Genomic DNA, 24,023 nt, shown 5'->3' with positions numbered 1-24,023 from the left:
CAGGCCGTGCCTGAAACCCCCAATTAAACTACTAACCGGTCTGTCTTTGGACTGTGGGAGGAAGCCAGAGCACCCAGAGAAAACCCACGCATTCCAAAACAAGGACATACAGACTCATTACAGGTGGCGTTGGAATTGCATTCCAAACTTCAACCTCCCAAGCTGTAATAGCGTCATGCTAACCGTTACGCTACGGTAGAACCCAAATGTTGCATTGTCCAAGGTGTCATCGTTTGGATTCACTTGTTGATAAGACAAATTAACCAGAGAGACACAAGACTACAGATGCTGAAATACCGAGCAATAATCAAACCGTTGGAGGATCTCAGTGAGTCAAGCAGCATCCTGTGTAGACCATGGGACAGCTGAGGTGCTGAAAAAGGCTTTGAGCTTACTGGAATTCATCAACCAGACCATCGGGTATTGAAGCTGTAATGTCAGAGATACTTGTGAAGTCACATTCCAAAGTTCAAATAAACTTATCATCAAAGTACAAACAGTATGTCACCAGATAGAACTCTGAAATTAATTTTCTTGTGGATAATCACAGTAAAAACAAGAAACACAATAAAGTCAATGATTATCTGCACCCAACATGACAGACAACCAATGTACAAAGAGAACAAGCTATGGATATACAAAACAAAGAGTGAAAAAAGGACTTTAGTGTTTAGTTTTGATCACCCTGCTATAAGAAAGATGTTATTGAATCGGAAAGGGTCTGAAAAGGCTTATAAGGATGTTGCCAGAACACAAGGGCCCAAGTTTTAGAGAGAGGCTGGGCAGACTTAGACTTTTTCCTTTGGAGTGATGGAGACTGAGAGGATATCTTATCAATGCATGTAAAATCACAAGGGCCATAGATAAAGCAATGCAGTTACTTTTACCCAGGATTGGGGAATCAACAACTAGAGGGCATACATTTATGATGAGGAAGAAAAGAGTTAATAGGAACTAGAGGAGTAAATTTATTGCACAGAGAGTGGTACGTAAGTGGAATAAGCTGCCAGGGGAAGTGGTGGTGGCAGGTACAAAAAAGATTTAAACAACTACAAAATGCAAGAGTACCTCAACAGGTCAGGCATCATTGAAGGAAATAAATAAGCAGTCCTGAAGAAAGGTCTCGGCTCAAAATGTTGACTGTTTATTCATCTCAATAGATGCTACCTGACCTGCTGAGTTCATTTTGTGTGTGTTACTTTGGATTTCCAACATCTGCAGAATGTCTTATGTTTTTATTTTAAATAGCAGTTGGAAGGTATGGTGGAAAGGAATGGTGTTGAAGCAACACACACAAAATGCTGGTGGAATGCAGCAGGACAGGCAGCATCTATAGGGAGAAGCACAGGACTGAATGGTCTCGGCCCAAAACGTTGACTGTGCTTCTCCCTATAGATGCTGCCTGTCCTGCTGCATTCCACCAGCATTTTGTGTGTGTTGCTTGAATTTCCAGCATCTGCAGATTTCCTCGTGAGGGTTTTGAAGGATATGGGTTAAGCACTGGCAAATGGGATGAGTTTGGACACACATATTGGTTGGCATGGACCAGCTGGGGCAAAGGACCTATTTCCATGCTGACTGATCCAAAATGTCTCTGACAGACCCAGACCTCTGTGGACCCAGACCTCTGTGGTTGAATTGAATTGACTTTATTTTTTAAATCCTTCACATACATGAGGAGTAAAAACCTTAATGCCACGTCTCCGTCTGAAGGTGTAATGTGCAATCTGTAGTAATTAGTAATAAATAGTATGTACAACAGGACAGTCAATATAACATAGAAATACAATTGTATCAGCGTGAATTAACCAGTCTGATAGCCTGGTGGAAGAAGAGACATGGAACCTGTTGGTCCTGGCTTTTATGCTGCGATACTGTTTCCCGGATGGTAGCAGCTGGAACAGTTTGAGGTTGGGCTGATTCGGGTCCCCAATGATCCTTTGGGCCCTTTTTACACACCTGTCTTTGTAAATGTCCTGAATAGTGGGAAGTTCACATCTACAGATGTGCTGGGCTGTCCACACCACTCTCTGCAGAGTCGTGATATTGATCATCCCTTTTCCATCGCAAATGCTCAGATTGCATCCTTGAGACAAAGTTAATCACTCCACGGTTACTTAACAATGCACATGAAGAGGAAACTGGTTGGTGTTTCATGCAAAATGCACTCAGTAGCCACTTTTTTAGTACTCCTGTACGCACCCTCATTACTTTCTTTATTGTCACCAAACAATTGATACTAGAGCATACAATCATCACAGTGATATTCATTTCTGCGCTTCGCGCTCCCTGAAGTGCAAATATCTTATCAGCCAATCATGTGGCAGCAACCCAATCCATGAAAACATGCAGACATGGTCTAGAGGTTCAGACCAAACATCAGAATGGGGAAGAAATGTGATCTTAGTGACTTTGACCATGGGATGATTGTTGGTGCCAGGCGGGGTGGTTTGAGTATCTCAGAAACTGCTGATCTCCTGGGATTTTCATGTACATCTGTCTCTGTAGTTTACAGAGAAAGTTGAGTAAAACAAAAAAAAAATCCAGTGAGCGGGGGTTCTGTGGGTGAAAACACCTTGTTAATGAGAAAGATCAGAGGAGAATGATCAGACTGGTTCAAGCTGACAATAAGGTGACAGTAACTCAAATAACCACTCATTACAACAGTGGTGTGCAGATGAGCATCTCTGGAGTGGATGGGCTACAGCAGCAGATGACCACAAACATCAACTCAGTGGCCACTTTACCAGGTACAGACAGTACATAATAAAGTAGCCAGTGAGAGTATCATTACAAAAGATAGAATACATAGCAAGTTCTTCATTCATCACTGAGATGCACAACACAGGTGTTTCTATGTAACAAGTCCTGTTTGTGAAGTTTTGCTGTAGATAAATTGGTTATCATGCTTACTATTTATGACAATGGTTATGCAGCAGAAGTAGCATCTAATTTGCTGGGATTATGTGATAATTCCATAAATAAAATTTCTCAGAAATTCTATTGGGCCCCACAATGTTTATGCAGCAAGTTATTAGAAAATTGATTGCTGAAAGTGACAGTTTACTTAATAGACCCTTAATGAAGTACACCAGTATGTTTCTGGATCCTCTGTATATTAATCCACAGACTTTCCTGACACATGCTGTGATCTCAAAGGTTGTGCTCTACTTCTACAAGATCTATTACTCATCACCTTTGGGACACATGCAACAGCAGCAAATATAGAACATTGTACAGTACAGCACAGCAACATGTCCTTTGGCCCACAACGTTGTGGCAAATGCATTAAGCTACGACTTTTAACCTCTAAGCACAAGAGATTCTCTGCAGCTGCTAGAAATCCAGAGCAACAAACACAAAATGCTGGAGGAACTCAGCAGGTCAGGCGGCATCTATAGAGAGGAATAAATAGTCAATATTTTGGGCCGAGCTCTCTCTCTTCTTCTTTTGCCTGAACAATATCCATATGCTTCCATTCTCTGCATATTCATCTAGAACGAATCCATCGTATATGTCACCATCTCCATTTTTGGCAGTGCATTCATGCGCTGTGTTTAAAAAAAGTTTACCCTACTCATCTCCTTTGAACTTTTCACCTCTCTCCGCAAGTGCTTGCCCTTGCAATTATACATTTTGACACTGGGAGAAAAAAGCAGGCTGTCTATCGATGCTCTTTGGGGATGAAGGAGGACTTTTTCCTAGGGCAAAAATGGTTAATATGAATGAGGGCATAATTTTAAGGAACAGGGAGATGTCAGAGGTAGGTTTTTCACCTAAAGAGTGGTGGAGATACACTGCCAGGAATGGTGGTGGAAGCAGATACATTAGGGGCATTTAAGAAACTCTTAGATAGACAGGACACATGGATGATAGAAAAATGGAGGCAATGTAGGAGGGAAGGGTTAGAGTAGGTTAAAGGGTGGGCACAATATCACGACCAAAGGGCTTGTTCTGTGTTATGGTCTGTGTTCTATGCCCCTCATAATTTTATAAACTTTTATCCGAACTCCACTCAGACTCTGCCGCTCCAAAGAAAACATCCCTCAATGATTCTCAACAAATAATGCATGGATTGCACCCTCAACACTTAAAGTGGTTCTATCAGACCAGGACTGAGGATATGGGTCCCATGAGATGACAAGTCACTTGTTAGAGTCATAGATTCATACAGGATGGAAATAACCCAGCTGGTTTCCACACTGACCGAGATGCCCCTCTGGGCTAGCTTCACTTGCTCACACTTCTCCATGACCATCAGAATCTTTCCTACGCATGTGCCTGTTCAGACAGTTGGGGTTCATCAGCCGAACTTGGCAGCTCATCTAGAAGGAAAACTTTGATCTCAAACCTGCACTGCCTTGTGGCTATACCCACTCATGGGGAAAGTTTCAGGAGTAAATCCTGAGGAAAAATCCAGAGCTGGATTCCCTAAGCCAGTCCTTCCTTGAGTTCAACACTGACTGGCAACTTTTGTGCTGCTGGTGCCAAACTGTATCAGCCTCTGCTGTTCTTTTGGATTCATCAGATACATGGAGAGGGGCAGATTACTGCATGGACAGCAGCTTACTCTCTATATCTTACCTCCTTCGCTTGTGTACTGGCTTGTGACAGCTAGGATGCAATATCCGTGGTCAAACCCAGCCAATGGAGGGCCTTAATGTAGTTCCTTCAGCCACTCCTTAGATGCTGCCTGCCTTGCTGGGTTTCTCCAGAACTGTGGTCTCTTGTGGCTCAAGGACCACCCAGAACAAAACAACTTGCTTGACTGGCAGCTCACTAGCCACCCTGAATATACCACTACCACTAGCCTTCAGGGCTATAGTGTACTGTCTACATAATGTACTACAGCTACTCAGTTAGGTTACTCGACTTTCCAGCCTATGACCTCTGTTGGCACATACTTATTTGAACATACCTTTCTGGTTCTCCACTGTCACTGGCTCTGAACCCTGGAACTCTCTTGTGGCCCTCCACTGGTCGGGCTCAACTATGGAGGTTGTGACTTAGCTGTCTATATTGTCGCCATCAATCAGTACGCAAGCCAGGGCAGTACAATATGGAGAGCAAGCTGTTGTCCAGGCAGCAGTCTCCCTCTCTCTACGCAGCTGTTGAATCCAAAGGAATGGCGGAGGCCAATGCTGTTCGGCACCAGCGGTGTTGGAGGAGATGCTAGATAGATAGATAGATAGATAGATACTTTATTCATCCCCATGGGGAAATTCAACTTTTTTTCCAATGTCCCATACACTTGTTGTAGCAAAACTAATTACATACAATACTTAACTCAGTAAAAAATATGATATACATCTAAATCACTATCTCAAAAAGCATTAATAAAAGCTTTTAAAAAAGTTCTTAAGTCCTGGCGGTAGAATTGTAAAGCCTAACGGCATTGGGGAGTATTGACCTCTTCATCCTGTCTGAGGAGCATTGCATCGATAGTAACTGCTGAAACTGCTTCTCTGTCTCTGGATGGTGCTATGTAGAGGATGTTCAGAGTTATCCATAATTGACCGTAGCCTACTCAGCGCCCTTCGCTCAGCTACCGATGTTAAACTCTCCAGTACTTTGCCCACGACAGAGCCCGCCTTCCTTACCAGCTTATTAAGATGTGAGGCGTCCCTCTTCTTAATGCTTCCTCCCCAACACGCCACCACAAAGAAGAGGGCGCTCTCCACAACTGACCTATAGAACATCTTCAGCATCTCACTACAGACATTGAATGACGCCAACCTTCTTAGGAAGTACAGTCGACTCTGTGCCTTCCTGCACAAGGCATCTGTGTTGGCAGTCCAGTCTAGCTTCTCGTCTAACTGTACTCCCAGATACTTGTAGGTCTTAACCTGCTCCACACATTCTCCATTAATGATCACTGGCTCCATATGAGGCCTAGATCTCCTAAAGTCCACCACCATCTCCTTGGTCTTGGTGATATTGAGACGCAGGTAGTTTGAGTTGCACCATATCACAAAGTCCTGTATCAGTTTCCTATACTCCTCCTCCTGTCCATTCCTGACACACCCCACTATGGCCGTGTCATCAGCGAACTTCTGCACATGGCAGGACTCCGAGTTATATTGGAAGTCTGATGTGTACAGGGTGAACAGGACCGGAGAGAGTACGGTTCCCTGCGGCGCCCCTGTGCTGCTGACCACCGTGTCAGACCTACAGTCTCCCAACCGCACATACTGAGGTCTATCTGTCAAGTAGTCCACTATCCAATCCACCATGTGAGAGTCTACTCCCATCTCCGTTAGTTTGTGCCTTAAGATCTTGGGCTGGATGGTGTTAAAGGCACTAGAGAAGTCAAGGAATGTAATCCTCACAGCACAACTGACCCCCTCTAGGTCAGAGAGTCAGCATTGAACTCAGCGAAAGACTGCCTTAGAGACTCTAGTCCTGGATTTTTCCACAAGATTTACTCCCAAAGCCTTCTCCATGAGTGAGTATAGCTACAAGGCACCAGAGGTTTGAGATCAGAGTTTTCCTTCTTCTAGGTGAACTGGAAACCATGGCCAACGAGCCCTATCTACCCAGTAAAGCTCTCTATCCAAAATCTTAGTGGGGGTATCTTCAGCAGATGGATAGTGGTAACATAAGAAGATAACTCATTCTAGCCAGCTCAAGGTGGGCATAAAGCATTGGTTTTGCTTGAGGTACCCAAACCACAGGGATGAATTTCAAAATTGGTGCCATAGAGTCAGAGAGTCACAGTGCACTCTGGCACAGAAGCCAGCTCTTCGTCCCAGCCAGTCCATACTCAATAGTCCTTCTGCTAAGTCCCATTGATCTGCATCTGGACCATGCCCTCTATACTGTTCTCATTCATGTACTTATCCAAACATTACTCAAATGTTACAATTAAATCAGCATCTACCATTTCCACTGGCAGCCTGTACCACACCAGTGAAGAAGTGACCCCTCAAGATTCCCTAAATATTCCGCCTTTCACCTTTAGTTCTAGACTCACCTAAGCTCAGTAGAAAATTCCTGTTTGCATTTAGCCTATCTCTACCCCTCAGAAGGTGGTGGTTTGGAGATCCCTCTCTACCATAGGAGGAGTAAAATGCTCCTTCCTTCTGCTAGCCTGCAGGTCACCCTTGGACAAGGTGTAGCAACTGCTTAGCCCCACCCCCGATCAGGGTCATGTGAAGCCATTGGTGCAGGTGGTGGATGGTCACATGAGCAGCTGGTGCATATCACAAGTCCTCTGACATTTGTCCATAAAACTATAAGACATAGGAGGAGAAGTAAGCTATCCATCCCATCGAGTCTGCTCCGCCATTCCATTATGGCTGATCCCAGCTCTCACTGAACCCCATACACCTGCCTTCTCGCCATCTCCCTTCAAGCCCTGATCAATCAGAAAACAATCAACTTCTGCCTCAATTATACACACAGACTTGGCCCTGCACCACGGTCTGTGGCAGAGCATTCCACAGACTTATTACTCTTTGACTAAAAAAAATTCCTCCATACCTCTGTTCTAAATTTGAGGCTCTGCTTTCTATTTCTGGATACCCCCATCAGAGGAAACATCCTCTCCACATCCACACTATCTAGTCCTTTCAACATTCGGTAGGTTTCAATAAGATCCCCTGTATTCTTCTAAATTGCAGTGAGTACAGGCCCATGCTGCAAAATGCTCCTCATATGTTAACCCCTTTATTCCCAGAATCATCCTCGTGAACCTCCTCTGGACTCTCTCCAATGACAACACATCTTTTCTGAGATATGGGATCCGAAACTGCTGGCAATACTCCAAGTGCAGCCTGACAAAGCCTCAGCATAATCTCCTGCTTTTATATTCTATTCCCCTTCAAATAAATGCCAACATTTCATTTCCCTTCTTTACCACAGATTCAGCCTGTAAATTAACCTTCTGGGTGTCTTGCACGAGGACTCCCAAGTCCCTCTGCATCTCTGATGTTTGAACTTTCTCCCCATTTAGATAATAGTTTGCACTATTGTTCCTTTTACCAAAATACACTATCATACATTTCCCAACACTGTATTCCACCTTCCACTTTTTTACCAATTCTTTCAATTTATCTAAGTCCTGATGCAATCGTATTGCTTCCTCAGCACTACCTACCCCTCCACTTATCTCTGTATCATCCGTAAACTTTGTCATAAAGCCATCAATTCCATTATCTAAATCATTGACAAACAATATGAAAAGTAGCTATTGCAATACCAACCCCTGAGGAACACCACTAGTCACTGGTAACCAACCAGAAAATACCCCTTTTATTCCTACTTATTGCTTCCTGCCTGACAGCCATTCTGTTCTCTTTCCTGTAACACCATTGGATTTTATCTTGTTAAGAAGCCTCATGTGTGGCATTGTATCAAACATCTGAAAATCTAAGTAAATGACATCCACTATGTCTCCTTTGTCCACCCTGCTTATAACTTCCTCAAAGAACTCTAACAGATTTGTCAACAAGATTTCACTTGACAGAAACCATGCTGACTTTGACTTATCATTAATCTCCAAGTACCTCGAAACCTCATCCTTAATTATGGACTCCAACACTTTCCCAACCACTGAGGTTAGGCATACTGGCCTATAATTTCCTTTCTTTTGCCTTCCTCCCTTCTTAAACAGTGGAGTGGCATTTGCAAACTTCCAGTCCTCCAGGACAATGCAAGAGTCAAGTGATTATTGAAAGATCATGACCAATGCATCAGTTATCTCGTCAGCAACCTCTCTCAGGACTCTGGGATGTAGTCCATCTGGTACAGGTGCCCCATCTACCTTAAGACCTTTGAGTTTGCCCAGCACTTTTCTTTTGTAATAGCAATGTTACTCACTCCTGCTCCCTGACATTCACAGACCTCTGGCACACTGCTAGTGTCTTCCACAGTGAAGACATTTGCAAAGTACCCATCGTCATGTGAAGTACAGATGAAGCTCACCTAAGATGGCTAATAATCAGAAAAATAATGGTTATGTGTAAGAAATGACAGATTATGATCAAACAGGTGGGTGTGAAGGATTGACATTTAGAATAACAGCTGCTTGTGAGGGCACAGCTGACACCAAGCAGACAATCTCTGAAGAGTGTTGATACTGACAGGGGTCACCCATCTTGTAAAGACACTGCCCAGAAGAAGTCAAAGGCAAACCGCTTTTCAAAATAAAAATTGCCAAGAACAATCATGGTCATGAGACCATGACCTTCAACTTCATACAACATGGCACATAACGATGATGATGATAATGATAATTTTGTGTATCTTTTTTCAAATCTCCTCCACTCTCCTGTGCAGCAGGGAATAAAGTCCCAACCTATTCAACCATTCCCAGGCACTCAGGTATTCAAGTCTCAGCAACATCCTTGTAAATTTTCTCAGTATTCTTTCAATCTGACTGATGTCTTTCCTGGAGGTCGGTGACCAGAAGTGCACACGATACACTAAGTTGTGCCTCACCAACATGACCACTATAAACACAAAGAACAGGGTGCCAACAGTCTTCAGCTGTTGAGCAAAGTAAGCAATAAAGTAATTGGCTGCATCTTTTACACTCACCTCCCCATTGCCTTATTGGCAGAGCTGTAAACTAAACTGCTCATTTGGTAATATCCACTGAATAGAAACTCTGCTAATCCCTCACTTGTACACAGCCAGCTGTGCCCTCACAAGCAGCTGCTATTCTAAATGTCAATCCTTCACACCCATCTGTTTGATCACAATCTGTCATTCCTTACACATAGCCATTATTTTTCAGGTAATTAGCCAAGCTTTGGTGAGCTTCATCTGTACTTCACATGACAAATGTCACACTTGTGTGAAATATGATTTCATTAAACCACAACACAGCAGCTTCAGTTAAAAATTGTTCTTTGTTCAAACCATTTCTTGCTTTTTAAAAATATATAAAGGTTAACAGTAAGCTTGTAACCCCTGGGATTCTAACTATTAGATTTTTGTAGCTATGTCATAAACACAAGAGGGTATGCAGATGCTGGAAAAACAGAGTAATACACTCAGAATGCTGGAGGAATGCAGCAGATCAGGCAGCAGTGATGGAGAGGAATAAAGAATTGATGCTTTGGGCCAATTCCCCATGAATGGTCTGATTAATAGATTAATTGATTACCATAGAACCAGGGCCAAATAATTAATAATTGTTTAATTAGCAATTGATAGGTTGTCTAAACAATGACTGTTCTCTCAGCATGAAACTTCACTGTGCGTACACTGGAGAATTCTGGAGTCATAAAATTAAGAAATTTTCAACACAAGCATACATTGGGCAGCCAGTGTGATTTTTTTTACATGCTATTCAAGATTCTCATTCTTCAGTAAACGTTCTTAAAGGAAACAAAATGATTGTTACTCAAGATTTAATGCAGCATAAAACCCACAATAAGCATTAAAAACAATAAATATAAATATAAAAGCAATGCTACAAAACAGATTGTAGAAATTATGTTGTGTTGCTGTATATGTGTAGGTAAGATCAGCTTATAGGCATGGACTGATCACATAAAACCATAATGCTGGGGAGCAGAATTAGGCCACTTGGCTCATTGAGTCTGCTCCACAATTCCATCATGGCTGATATATTATCCCTCTCAATCCCATTCTCCTGACTTGTCCCTGTAACCGTTGATGCCCTCATTAACCAAGAACCTATCAACCTCTGCTTTAAATATACTTCATGACTTGGTCTCTAAGGCCGTCCATGGCAATAAATTCCACAGGTTCGCCCACCCTCCTTCTCATTTTTGTTCTAGATGGTTGCCCTCTATTCTGAGGCTGTTCCATCTGGTTTTGAACTTCCTCTCCAGATCCACTCTCTCCAGGTTTCAATGAGATTCCTCCTCATTCTTCAAAACTCTAGTGAGTACAGGCGCTGAGCCATCAAATGTTCCCATTCATTCCTGGAATCATTCTTGCAAACTTCCTCTGGACCCCCTCCAATGATAGCACATCTTTTCTTACATTAGGGGTCCAAAACCGCTCGCAGTACCGTCTGACCAATGCCTTATAAAGCCTCAGCATCACGACCTTGCTCTTAAATTCTCGTCCTCTCAAAAAGAATGCCGACATTGCATTTGCCTTCCTTCGCACTGACTCAGCCTGGAAGTTAACCTTCAGGAAATCCTGCACAAGGACTGCCAAGTCTCTTGGCACCCATGACTTCTGAATTTTCTCCCCATTTAGAAAATAGTCTACATCTTCTACCAAAGCGCATGACCATACACATCCCTACACTATATTCCATCTGCCACTTCTTTGCCAATTCTATGACTGTGTCGTAGTGTCATATAGTAATACACCATGAGAGGGGGTATCATTCTCCTACATTCCAAGGCAGAAGAAACTAGTGTCGGTGTTGGTGTCGGTATTTGGTGTGGGCATGTCAGTGTAAAGTAGAAGAGTGACAGTTATTCTGTGCACAGCAAGCTCCTACAAGCAGAACTATGATATAACCTTGATATTAACTTGATAATTTTGCTTTAGAGAAGCACCTTAGCCAGTACACCAGAGAGAATTCATCGACTGGTCTTAAAATAGTGCAAAGGGATCTTTGACAGCAGGCTTGTAAGTTCAGAAACAAAGCTAGACTTAAATGCCTACAGTGAGGTTGGAACTCAATTCTTTCTTACTGCCATGAAATCACATTTGATCACCAAAGCTGATTGTAGTCTGCATGGATTCATTTTGAGATATTTATCAGGAGAGTGTGTACGCAGGACCTTTAGCTTTGTTGAGGATCTCTCCCATCCATCCCATAATCTCTTTGAGCCCCTATAATCAGGTAAGAGGTATTCTAGAATTAGGAGGGCTGTTAGGATGGGGAACAGCTTCTTCCCCCATGCCATGAGACTACTGAACTCCTTGGCACTATTTAGTAGCACTATGAAGAACCAGTAGCATTATTCTGTTTACTATTTAACTGTGTCATTAATGTATCTTCTGGAATATGTTTTATTATTTGTCCATTTATTTATGGTAATATTACTTTACTGTGCTGAGTAGCTTGGTGTGGAGGAACATTCTTTTATTTGGCAGTATACATGTATACAGTTAAGTGACAATAGCCTTGAACTTGAAGTTGAAGTTGACCTGGACACAGTCACTTCATATAAATCAATAATGGTTATTATGGAACTAGGGAGTAATTTTGATTGTTCTCCTGGATTTTGCAGGACTAATGATACAGGGATCCTTTCATACAAAGACCACTTGCCTGTGACTCAAATTATTATTGGAGATATTAATAAGATGAACTCAGAAGCCATCTTCAAGCTTGGACCGTTACGATGTCATGGCGATGGTAAGTATCCATCAGTTCATTTCAGTAAGTTGTTTCTTGAAAGTTTGGATAAAAATGATGGTAGCAGACTTTTCCCTAGTGTAAGGGGGTGTAAAGCTAAATAGCAAAAATTATTGTGAAAGGAGAAAGGTTTTTAAGTGATCTGAAGAGCATCTTTTCATGCAACAGGTGTTGAGTATACGGACTGAGATGCCAGAGGAAGTGGTTGAGACAGGTAATATGGCGTATTTAAGAAGCATTCAGATAGGTACATGGATGGTTCTTATTCAACCATTTCTTGTTTTTTTTTTAAGTTAACAGTAAGTTTGTTACCACTGGGATTCTTAACTGTGAGGTTTTTGCAGCTATATCATAAACACCCCATCAACCACACTCCACTCACCAACACCTTGAAAAATCCTTGAAAAATTCTATCAAATTAGTTAGACAAGATCTCACCTTAACAGAACCATGCTGACTATCTTTATTCAATCCCTCCAGGTGCAGATTATTTCTGACCCTCAGAATATCTCCAGTAATTTCTCTACCACTGATGTTAAACTCACAAAGCTGTTTTATTTGGCTGATCCTTTCTGGAATGAAAGTACCACATTTTCTGTCTTCCTGGAACATAAACTGACATATGTGACATAACTTGCATGGACAGAGAAGATCTGTAAGTTTCCATTAGAGCCTGGCAACCTTACTCCCTGCCCCCATTGCAGCCTGGGAATTTTCTCAACAGACACTGGGGACTCATCCACTTTTGATAAACGTCTATATAGATGCATAGTGGGGAGTATTTAAACTGGTTGCATCACAGCCTGATATGGAAATACCAATGCCCAGGAATGAAAAAAAGACAACAAGAAGTCAGAGGTCCAGCCCATCACAAGCAAAGCCCTCTCCTCCATTGAGTACATTTATATGGTGCACTGTCATCAGAAAGCATAATCAAAGATCTCTGTCAATGTAGGCCATGCTCTCTTCTTGCTACTACCATCAAGCAGGAGATACACAAGCCTTAGTGACCACACCACCAGGATTCAGGAACAATTATTACCCTACAACTTACAGGCTCTTGAATTACCATGGATAATTTCTCTCATCACAATTCTGAATTGATTCCATGACCTGCAGACCCATTTTCAAGGACTCATTACTACTCTAGATCTCATTATTATTAATTTTTTATTTGCACTTTTTTTTGCACATTGTTTGTCAATCATTGTTTAAATAGTTCAAAAAGTTCCAGGTACGTGTAATCAATGATCAGAGTTCAATTCCCAAAGCTGTCTGTAAGGAGTTAGTATTCTCCCAATGACCATGTGGATTTCCCTGGGGTGCTACAGTTTCCTCTCACAGTTCAAAGGTGCACCGGTTAGGGTGAGTAAGCAGGGGGGATGTTACGTTGGTACAGGAAGCATGGCATCACATGCAGGCTGCCCCTAGCACACATTCAGCTCATTGACGCAAACAATGCATTTCTCTGCGTTTTGATGTTTCAATGTACATGTGACAAATAAAGCTAATCTTTAAATTTCTAATCTTTAGAATATAGAACTGCGCTAAACATGATACCAAATAAGATATATCGCTTCTGACTCTACATAGTACATATCCTTTCATTCCCTGCAAATACATATGTTGATCAAACAGCCTTTTAAATTCCACTCTCAAAGTTCATAGTTCAAAGTCAACTTATTGTTTTAGTACATATATGTCACCATATACAACCTTGAGGTTCATTTTCTTGTGGGCATTTACAGTAAATACAAAAGAAACATAATAGAAGCAATGAAAGCACACACAACAAAAGACAATAAACTCAGAAAATACAGAGAAAAGAGTAATAATAATAATTAATAAATAAATAAGCAACAAGAATCAAGAAAATGAGTCATTAAAAGTGAGTCTACAGATTGTCCATGCATTTTGGAATCAGTTCAGTGATGGGGTGAGTGAAGTTATCCCCTCTGGTTCAGGAGCCTGATGGTTGAAGGACAATAACTGTGCCAAACCTGGTTGTGTGGGAATTGACTTGAGGCTCCTGTACCTCCTTCCCAATGGCAGCAGCGAGAAGAGAGCATGGAATGGATGGTGGCGATCCTTAATAATGGATTTTGCACTCCTCTTACATGTACTCAGTAGTGGGGAGGGCTTTACCCATGATGGCCTGGGCCATATTCATTACTTTTTATAGTCTTCTCCTCTCAAGGGCATTGGTGGTCCCATACTAGGCCGTGATGTAACAAGTCAGTATACACTCCACCATACCTCTATAGAAGTTAGTCAAAGTTTTAGATTTCATGCTAAATCTGCGCAAATTCCTAAGACAGCAGAGCTCATATCCACTTCTACCACTACCCTTGGAAGCCTCGTCCACACACCTACCACTCTCTGTGAAGAATCCTGCTCTGCACCTGACCTTTTCAAGCTCCCACTCAACTGAAATCCAATATCATTGCTTTTAACTCATTCAGCCACGTTCCATTTTCTTTATATTTTCTTAAGGAACAGAAAGAAGCCATTCAGACCAGTAGGTACATGCTGGCTCTCATATTTTTTTTATTTTATTTAGAGGTACAGCGTGGAATAGGCCCTGCCAACCCTTCGAGCCAAGCTACCAGGCTCGATTTAACCCTGACCTAATCACAGGACAGTATGCAATGACCAGTTAATCTGCCTTGTATGCATTTGGACCATGGGACAAAAGCAAAGCACCCAGAGAAAGGCCATGCATTCCATGGGACAGTGTACAGAGACTCCTTACAGAGGATAGCAGGATTGAATTCCAACCTCCGACACCTCGAACTGTAATAGTGCACGCTAACCGTCATACTACCACGGCTCCCAGTCAGACCGATTACATCCTATCTCCCGGCAATCTATTCCTGTTAACATGACGATCAATTCCTTGCCAATTCTCCATCATTCACCTACATTGGGACAAAGTACAGTGGCGAGTTATCCCAATAACCAAATATGGCTAAACTGGCAGCACTCTGTCTCCTGTTTCAAAATCTTTTCAGTTCCATTTATTCTTAAGTCATAAGCTTGACTCTTTTGCTCAGTGCCTGCAAACTGCTGAACTATGAAAGCTGCACCTACAAAACAGATAAGGTTGTTAAGAAGGCAGATGTTGTCTTGCTTTTCATTAGTTGGGGATTGAATTAAGAGCTGCAAGGCAATGTTGGAGCTCCATAAACTCTGGTTAGACCACACTAGGAATATTTTGTTCAGTTCTGGTCCCGTCATTATAGGAGGGATGTGGAAACTATAGAGAAGATGCAGAGATTTACCAGGATGCTGCCTGGACTAGAGAGCAGGTCTTATGCAGATAGATTAAGCAAGCTAGGGCTTTTCTCTTTGAAGCAAAGGGGGATGAGAGGTGACTTGACAGAGGTGTACAAGATGATGACAGGCAGAGATTGAGTGGATAGCCAGAGGCATTTTTCCCAGACAGAAATGGCTAATGCCAGAGGGCATAATTTTACATTGATTGGAAGGAAGTATAAGGGAGGATGTCAGGGGTAAGGATTTTTCCCAAAGAGTGGTAGGTGTGTTGAACACACTGCTAGCAGTAGTGGTAGAGGTAGATAGATTAGGGACATTTAAGAAACTCTTAGATAGGTGCATGGATGACAAAATAATGAAGGGCTATGTATGAGGAAAGGGTTAGATTGATCTTAGAGTGGTTTAAAAGGCCAGCATAACATTGTGGGCTGGCGAGACTGTGCTGTGCTGGAGTCTAATTTCTATGTTCAAAAATGCTGGAGATACTCAGCAGGACAGGCAGCATCTATGGAAGGAAATAAACAGTTGACTTTCAGTCCCAACCCCTTCATCAGGACTGTTCAGTTCCTTGAGCATTTTGTGTGTGTTACTCAAGATTTCCAGCATCTGCAGAATCTTTTGTGTATCTGAAGTGTGCAAGTTCCTGTTTGTGAATGAGGCAGTAAAGTATTGATCAATCTGCTCACTTGGGTTGATCTGAATGTCCCAGTGGCACAGGTCCCTGGACAGGAAAGATGTCAAAGATATAGACAAGCACAGGGAAGGGGACTAGCTCAAGCTGACATCATGGACAATTGGGCTGAAGGTCCTTGCTCTGTGTTTTCTAAATCTAGGTCACTATGATTCTATCTTGAGAAAAAGTGTGGAATTATCCTGAGCATTGGAATTATCCCAGTATCCTGCCTGATATACATGTAACTCCTTTTCCATGACCAGCTAGTTTCTTACTTCATTACCAGAACTTCATGGAATTTTCATCCCAAAACCTTCCAAACTAATACAATCCCGTCATGTACACTCACACACTGAAATTCAGAGCATCAGAATACAAAGACATCCCTTTCGAAAAGAGATGAGGAAGAAGTACTTTAGCCCTAGGGTGGTGAATCTGTAAATGTTATTGCCACAGATGGCTGAGGAGGCCATAAAACCATAAGACATAGGAATAAAATTAGGCCATTCAGACCATCAAGTCCGCTCCACTGTTTCATCAAGAATTCTAATAGATTTGTCAGGCAAGGTTTCCCTTTGCAGAAACCATGCTGACTTTGACTTACTTTATCATTAGTTTCTAAGTACCCGGAACCTCATCCTTAATAATAGACTCCAACACTTTCCCAACCACTGAGGTTGAGCTAACTGGCCTATAATTTCCTTTCTTTTGTCTTCCTCCCTTCTTAAAGAGTGGAATGTAATCTGCAATTTTTCAGTACTCCGGGAACATGCCAGAATCAAGTGATTCTTGGAAGAGCAACCTCTTTCAGAACTCTGGGATGTAGTCCATCTAGTCCAGGTGACTTAGCTATCTTAAGACCTCTGAGTTTGCCTAGTACTTTTTGCTTTGTAATAGCAATGGCACTCACTCATGCTCCCTGACCCTCACAGACCTCTGGCATACAGCGAGTGTCTTTCACAAAAATACTGAAGCAAAGTACTTGTTAAATTCATCTGCCATTTCTTTGTCCCTCATTGCTACCTCACCAACATCATTTTCCAGTGGCCCAATATCAACTCTCATCTCCTTTTTATTCTTTTTATAACCGAGAAAACTTTTTGTATCCTGCTTTATGTTATTCGCTAGTTTGCCCTCATATTTCATCTTTTTCCATCTTATAGCTTTTTTAGTTTTCTTTTATTGGATTTTAATAGCTTTCCAATCATCCAACTTCCCACTCACTTTTGCTACCTCATATGCCCTTTCCTTGGCTTATACACAGTCTTAACTTCCTTTGTCAGCCACGGTTACCTAGCCCTGCCATTTGAGAACTTCTTCTGTGGGACATATCTATCCTGTGCCTTGTGAACTATTCCCAGAAACTTCAGCCATCTGTTCTCTGTCGTCATCTCTGCCAGCGTCCTCCTCCAATCCACCTGGGCAAACTCCTCTCTCATGCCTCTGTAATTCCCTTTATTCAATTGCGATACTGATATATGTGAGTTATGTTTTTCCCTCTCAAAATACAGTACTCATTCAATCATATTATGATCACTGCCTCTTAAGGGTTTCTTTATGTTAAACTGACTAATACAGTCTGGGTTATTACACAACATCCAATCTAAGGATAGACTTTCCCTAAGTAGGCTCAAGCACAAGCTACTCAAAAAAGCATCTCCTAGGCATTCAGCAAATTCCCTCTCATGTGATCCAATACAACCTGATTTTCCCAATCCCCTTGCACATTGAAGTCCCCCATTACAACTGTGACATTACCCTTATTACATGCCTTTTCCAGCTCCCTTTGCAATCTCAATCCCACACCTTGGCTACTATTTGGAGGCCTGTATATGATTCCCATAATGTGTGTTTTTTTTCACCCTTGCAGTTTCTTAGCTCCACCCACAAAGTTTTGTTCACCCAGAACAATGCCTATGCCTTCCTACCTTACCTTCTGATAAAAAATATATCCTTTGATCTTAAACTCCTAACTATGACTCTCTTCCAGCCATGACTCAATGATGTCCACAACAGCATACCAACCACTCTCTAAATGTGCCACGAGTTCACTCACTTTATTCCGAATGCTACGCGCGTTTGAATACAACACCTTCAGTTCTACATTCTTTGCCCTTATGAATTTTGCCTCTGTGGTACAACTTAACTCTTTGCTCTGTCTATAGTTGTACCCAATCATTGGCTTGTCTTTCTTTACATTCATATTACATAATCTACTTGTAAACCTGCTGGCTTATCCTCAGCTCTATCATATTGATTCCCATCTGCCTGCCAAATTATTTTAAACCATTCCCAACAGCTCCAGTAAAACCTATCCACAAAGATATTGGTCCTCCTCAGATTCGAGTACAACCCATCCCTTTTGTACAGGTCACACCTGCCCCAGAAGAGGTCCCAATTATCTAGAAATCTGAATCCCTGCCCCTGCTCCAATTCTTCACCCTCGTATTTATCTGCCACCTCATTCTATTCTTATCTTCCCTGTCGCATGGCACAGGCAGCAGTCCCAAGATTGCTATCCTTGAGTTCCTGATCCTCAGCTTCCTTCCTAACTCCCTGTATTCTGTTTTCTGGACCTCCTCCCTTTTTCTACCCATGCCATTGGTACCAATATGTACCATGACTTCTGGCTGCTCACCCTCCCTTTTCAGCATATTGTGTACGCATTCAGAAACATCACAGACCCTGGCACCTGGGAGGCAAACTACCATCCATGTTTCCTTTTCACATCTACCGAATCACCTATCTCTTTCCCTGACTATAGAGCCCCTATTAGTGCTACCATCCTCTTCAGTTCCCTGCCCTTCTGAGCCACAGATAGAGACTCAGTGCCAGAGGTTTGACCACTGTTGCTTCCCCCATGTCATCCCCCCCCCCATAATACAGGTGGCCCCTGCTTTTCGAACAATCGCTTTACAACAACTCGCTGTTACGAAAGACTTACATTAGTACCTGTTTTTGCTAACCAAAGAGGATTTTTGCTTTTATGAGAAAAAAGACACCCGCTTTATACGTGTGTTTACCCCGAGAAAGACTACAATGACCGTGAAGCCTTGTGCAGGCAGTTGTTTGCGCATGTGTGTACGTGCATATGCGTGTACGTGTGTACGCATGTGTGTACATATGCATGTACATGCAGATTTTTTTCTCCAAATCAATTTTGGCTCGCTGCCTTCCCGAATTTGATAAGTGAAACTACACCATACATACAATATTTCTACTTTATATAGGGTGTAAATTTGTCATATCATTCCTGCTTTTACTATATGTTTGTGTTATTTTAGGTTTTATGTGTTATTTACTTTGATTTGGTAGGTTATTTAGATTTACAACGATTTAGATGAAGGCATTGAGAATAACATCAGCAAGTTTGCTGATGATACTAAGCTGGGTGGCAGTGTGACATGTGATGAGGATGTTAGGAGAATTCGGGGTGACTTGGATAGGCTGGGTGAGTGGGCAGATGACGTTTAATGTGAATAAGTGTGAAGTTATCCACTTTGGGAGTAAGAACAGGAAGGCAGATTATTATCTGAATGGTGTAGAGTTAGGTAAGGGAGAAATACAAAGAGATCTAGGAGTCCCTGTTCATCAGTCACTGAAGGTGAATGAGCAAGTACAGCAGGCAGTAAAGAAGGCTAATGGAATGTTGGCCTTTATTACAAAGGGAATTGAGTACAAGAGCAAGGAAATTCTTTCGCATTTGTACAGGGCCCTGGTGAGACCACACTTGGAGTATTGTGTACAGTTTTGGTCTCCAGGGTTAAGGAAGGAAATCCTGGCTGTAGAGGAAGTGCGGCGTAGATTCACAAGGTTAATTCCTGGGGTGTCCGGACTGTCTTACGCAGAGAGGTTAGAGAGACTGGGCTTGTACATGCTGGAATTAAGGAGATTGAGAGGGGATCTGATTGAAACATATAAGATTATTAAGGGATTGGATAAGATAGAGGCAGGAAATATGTTCCAGAAGCTGGGAGAGTCCAGTACCAGAGGGCATGGTTTGAGAATAAGGGGTAGGTCATTTAGGACAGAGTTAAGGAAGAACTTCTTCTCCCAGAGAGTTGTGGGTGTCTGGAATGCACTGCCTCGGAAGGCAGTGGAGGCCAATTCTCTGGATGCTTTCAAGAAGGAGCTAGGTAGGTATCTTATGGATAGGGGAAACAAGGGATATGGGGACAAGGCAGGAACAGAGTATTGATAGTAGATGATCAGCCATGATCTCAGAATGGTGGTGCAGGCTCGAAGGGCCGAATGGTCTACTTCTGCACCTATTGTCTATTGTCTATTGTTATTTTTTTGGGTCTGGGAGTGCTCAAAAATGTTTCCCGTATAAATTAATGGTAATTGCTTCTTCGCTTTATGACATTTCGGATTACAAACGGTTTCATAGGAACACTCTACCTTCGGATTGTGGGGGAAACCTGTAGTACATAAAACGGAGTACTTATTGTTGAGGGGGATAGCCACAGAGGTGCTCTCCACTATTTGATATTCTCCCATCCTTCTCCTGACACCCATTTTTCTGTCTCCTATAGCCTTGGGGTGACTAACTCCCTGTAGCTCTTATCTATCACCTCTTTTCTTTCCCTAACAACCCAATGGTCATCAAGCTGCAGCTCCAGTTCCCTAATACGGTCTATAAGGAGCTGCATTTCGATGCACCTGGTGCAGATGTGGTCATCAGGGAGGCTGGAAGTTTTCTGGAAATGCCACATCTGACACTCAGAACAGAACACTAGCTCTGCAGACGTATTCCCAATTCTCGCAAGAGTTAACTCAGAAAAAAAGAAATAAAAAATAAAGAATGAACTTATCTAGTTACTTTGCCTGTGCTTGTTCCTGAAGAAGCACTGTTAAGTCAAAGCCTTACTACTCTGACTCAGACTACTCAGACGACAACTGCTCCCATGATGACCGCTCTGCTAGGCAGTACCTCTGTTTTATATAGACTAAATTTTTAAAGCTCTTCACTGGACATGCATGGGATTGCTTCTCCTCTGTCTGCGCAGTACTCCAATCAATGACTCCCCCTGAAAAAACCTCCTGCTTTTTAAAGATCTTCTCTAGACTTACACGGGAATGCTTTTCCTGCATCTGCACAATACTCCAGTAGGCCAAGTCATTGGATATATTTAAAGCAGAGGTTGATAGTTTCTTGATTAGTAAGGGTGTCAAAGCATACAGGGAGAAGGCAGTTGAAGGGGTGAGAGGGATAGTAAATCAGCTACATCAGAATGGTGGAAATGTCTTGATGGGTTGAATGGCCTCATTCTGTTCCTGTGTCTTTGGTTTTAGTGCATGCTAGACAGGCAATGGAAGCATGGCAACACTTGCAGGCTGGATCCAAGTCAACCCTCACTGATTTAATTTGACACAAACAACTCATTTTGTTGTACGTTTCAACTCACACACGGGAAATAAAGCTAATCTTTAATCTGTTCTTGCCTCCATTCTGTTCCACTACCTTTCATAAGTGTTTGAGTTGCTGAGCACTCTATATGCTTCATCCAACTACTTAATTTCATTCTGAAAATATTCATATTCATATCACATTTCAATAAAATTATCTGTAATTTATTTTTAAAAATCTGTTAGCTGTGTGATAATAATTTGATCTACCTTTTGAATGACATCAATCAAAATATTATATTAGTGAATACAGTTTAGGCAGAAACATTTGCCAGCACGTGCTTGGAAACCATATTATGTTTAGCGTTGTGTGCGCAAACATAAATTAAGATGGTATGTAACTGGATTACCTTGAGTAAATTCTTCAACAAAGTAATGGAGGGGTCTTGAGTCTTGAGTTGCCCTCAAAGTCTTGAGGGCAACTCAGCTGATGGGTATGTATCATAAATTTTGATTAAGTATCATGTGATAGATTTTCCTACACAATTGAAACCATTGGGATTATGGGAACTTCAGTGGCATGGTTATGAGGCAATAAAAGGAAGTCACAGAGCACCACTGCACTGAAACAGATCCTTTGCCCCATCTAGACCGTGTAGGCTGGTTTTCTGCCTAGTTCCACCTACCTGCTCTTCAAACTCCTCCCATCCCATCTTCCCTTAAATATTACAATTGAACCTGCACCTATCACTTATGCTGGCAGCTCATTCCACACTAGCACTACTTTCTGAGTGAAGGAGTTTCCCCTCGGAGTCCCCTTAAATATTTCACCTTTTACCCTTAACCTATGACTTCTTGTTCTATTTTCACCCAATCTCCTGGGAGAATGTAGCAATTTTGCCCTGTCTATGGAGATGTCTGCATCAAGCTCTCCAAGGAGTCACTGTTAGAAATAATTCTTCTTTTGAAATATATAAATAATTTGGACTGAGTTATTTTCACTATAATCTTCTTGTTTACAGATGAGCAGATGCTCAGAAACATAGTAAACAATGTGGATGTTGATAACTTATTTCAGTGAAGATTGGACTGACTGTTGAATTAGGTGGCACATGACAGATACATTTAGGCCAGGGAATATAGTGATTAATTTTGCTTGGAAGAATAAGAACATAAAATGTGCAGTAAACTGTACATTTTTAAAGGCTGTTGAGGAGCCAAGGGAACTGGCTGTATATGGGCATAAATCTTTGAAAGTGACAGGACATGTTGGGAGAGTGGTTAGCAAAGCCTATGGGATCTGAGGCTTCAAAAGCAGAGGCATAGATTATAAAAGCAGGGATGTTATGTTGAATCTTCATTAAACAGCAGTTATGCCACAACTGAAGTATGGATGCAATTCTTCTCATCGCAGTTTAGGAAGGATGTTCAGTGCAAGAACAGGATTGTTTCACAGATATTACCAGGACTAAAAGACTTGGATTATAAGGAGATCCTCAATAGGCTAGGACGTTTTTCCCCTGAAGCTTGGGAAGCTGAGGGGTTATTTTATAGAGTTGTATAAAATCATGGGAGATGTAGATAGGATGTAGCCTTTTTCTCCCCTAGTGAAAGAAAATAACAGATATTGATCCTCTAGATCGGGGAAAGTCTTAAAAGAGACCTGAGGGAAAACTTTCCCATACATAGATTGGTGGATATATACAGTAGAATGAAGTACCATCTTAACATTTTAAAAACATTTGAACAAGTACATGAAAAGGGGGGGGGGTTTAAAGAGATATGGATCAAATACAGGTAAATTTGAACAGTATAGTGGCACTATGGTTGGCCAAGTTTGTTCCCATTCTGTGTCTCTATAATAAAGTGTGATTAGTGTGTGATGTGTGTAAATGAGTACTTGTGGGTTAAGGGAGATAAAGAGTTGAAGTGCCTATAGGGCCATGGAAAATAAATGGAGGAATGGGTCTAAACAGATTCCATTGCAAGGAGCTATAATGGCTTGTGGCCCACTTCTGTGCTGAAACAACACTACAGTAATGTAGCAATTAGTACAATGTTGTTACAGCTCGGGGCTTTGGAGTTTGGAGTTCAATTCTAACATCACCTGTAAGGAGGCTGTATGTCCTCCCAAGGGAGTGGTTGAGCATTCTTCATGTCCGCTGGTTTTCTCCCTCAGTCCAAACTGAATGAATGAATGAATGAATGAATGAAATAACAACAGCATCATTTACAATGATGATATCATAACGATGATTTCATAGGACAAAATTACATCAAAAAAACATATATATTCTTTAAAACAGACTGAAAGAGTGTAGGCTGAAGCTACAGCTTATTATGCCTAACCCTCTTACTTATACAACAACGTATTTGGTGTCAATTATCACATCAAAAACAAAAAATGATGTAATCTTTTAACACAAA

General features: G+C 41.8%; 1 protein-coding gene across 3 annotated transcripts in view; it reads left to right on the top strand.

Moving 5' to 3' along the window:
- The window catches only part of LOC140714318 (contactin-associated protein-like 5), a 1,338,796-nt gene that overhangs the window by 931,909 nt on the left and 382,864 nt on the right, over window positions 1-24,023 (top strand). For all 3 annotated transcript variants that reach the window (XM_073025479.1, XM_073025472.1, XM_073025488.1), the window contains exon 15: window positions 12,171-12,298. In XM_073025479.1, coding sequence (XP_072881580.1) covers window positions 12,171-12,298 — 128 coding nt within the window. The remainder of the gene's footprint in view (window positions 1-12,170; window positions 12,299-24,023) is intronic.

This window comes from Hemitrygon akajei, chromosome 2 (assembly GCF_048418815.1).
Source record: "Hemitrygon akajei chromosome 2, sHemAka1.3, whole genome shotgun sequence".
Classification (NCBI taxonomy): Eukaryota; Metazoa; Chordata; class Chondrichthyes; order Myliobatiformes; family Dasyatidae; genus Hemitrygon; species Hemitrygon akajei.
The sequence above is the reverse complement of the archived record's forward strand: the minus strand, read 5'-3'. Positions and strand labels throughout refer to the sequence as shown.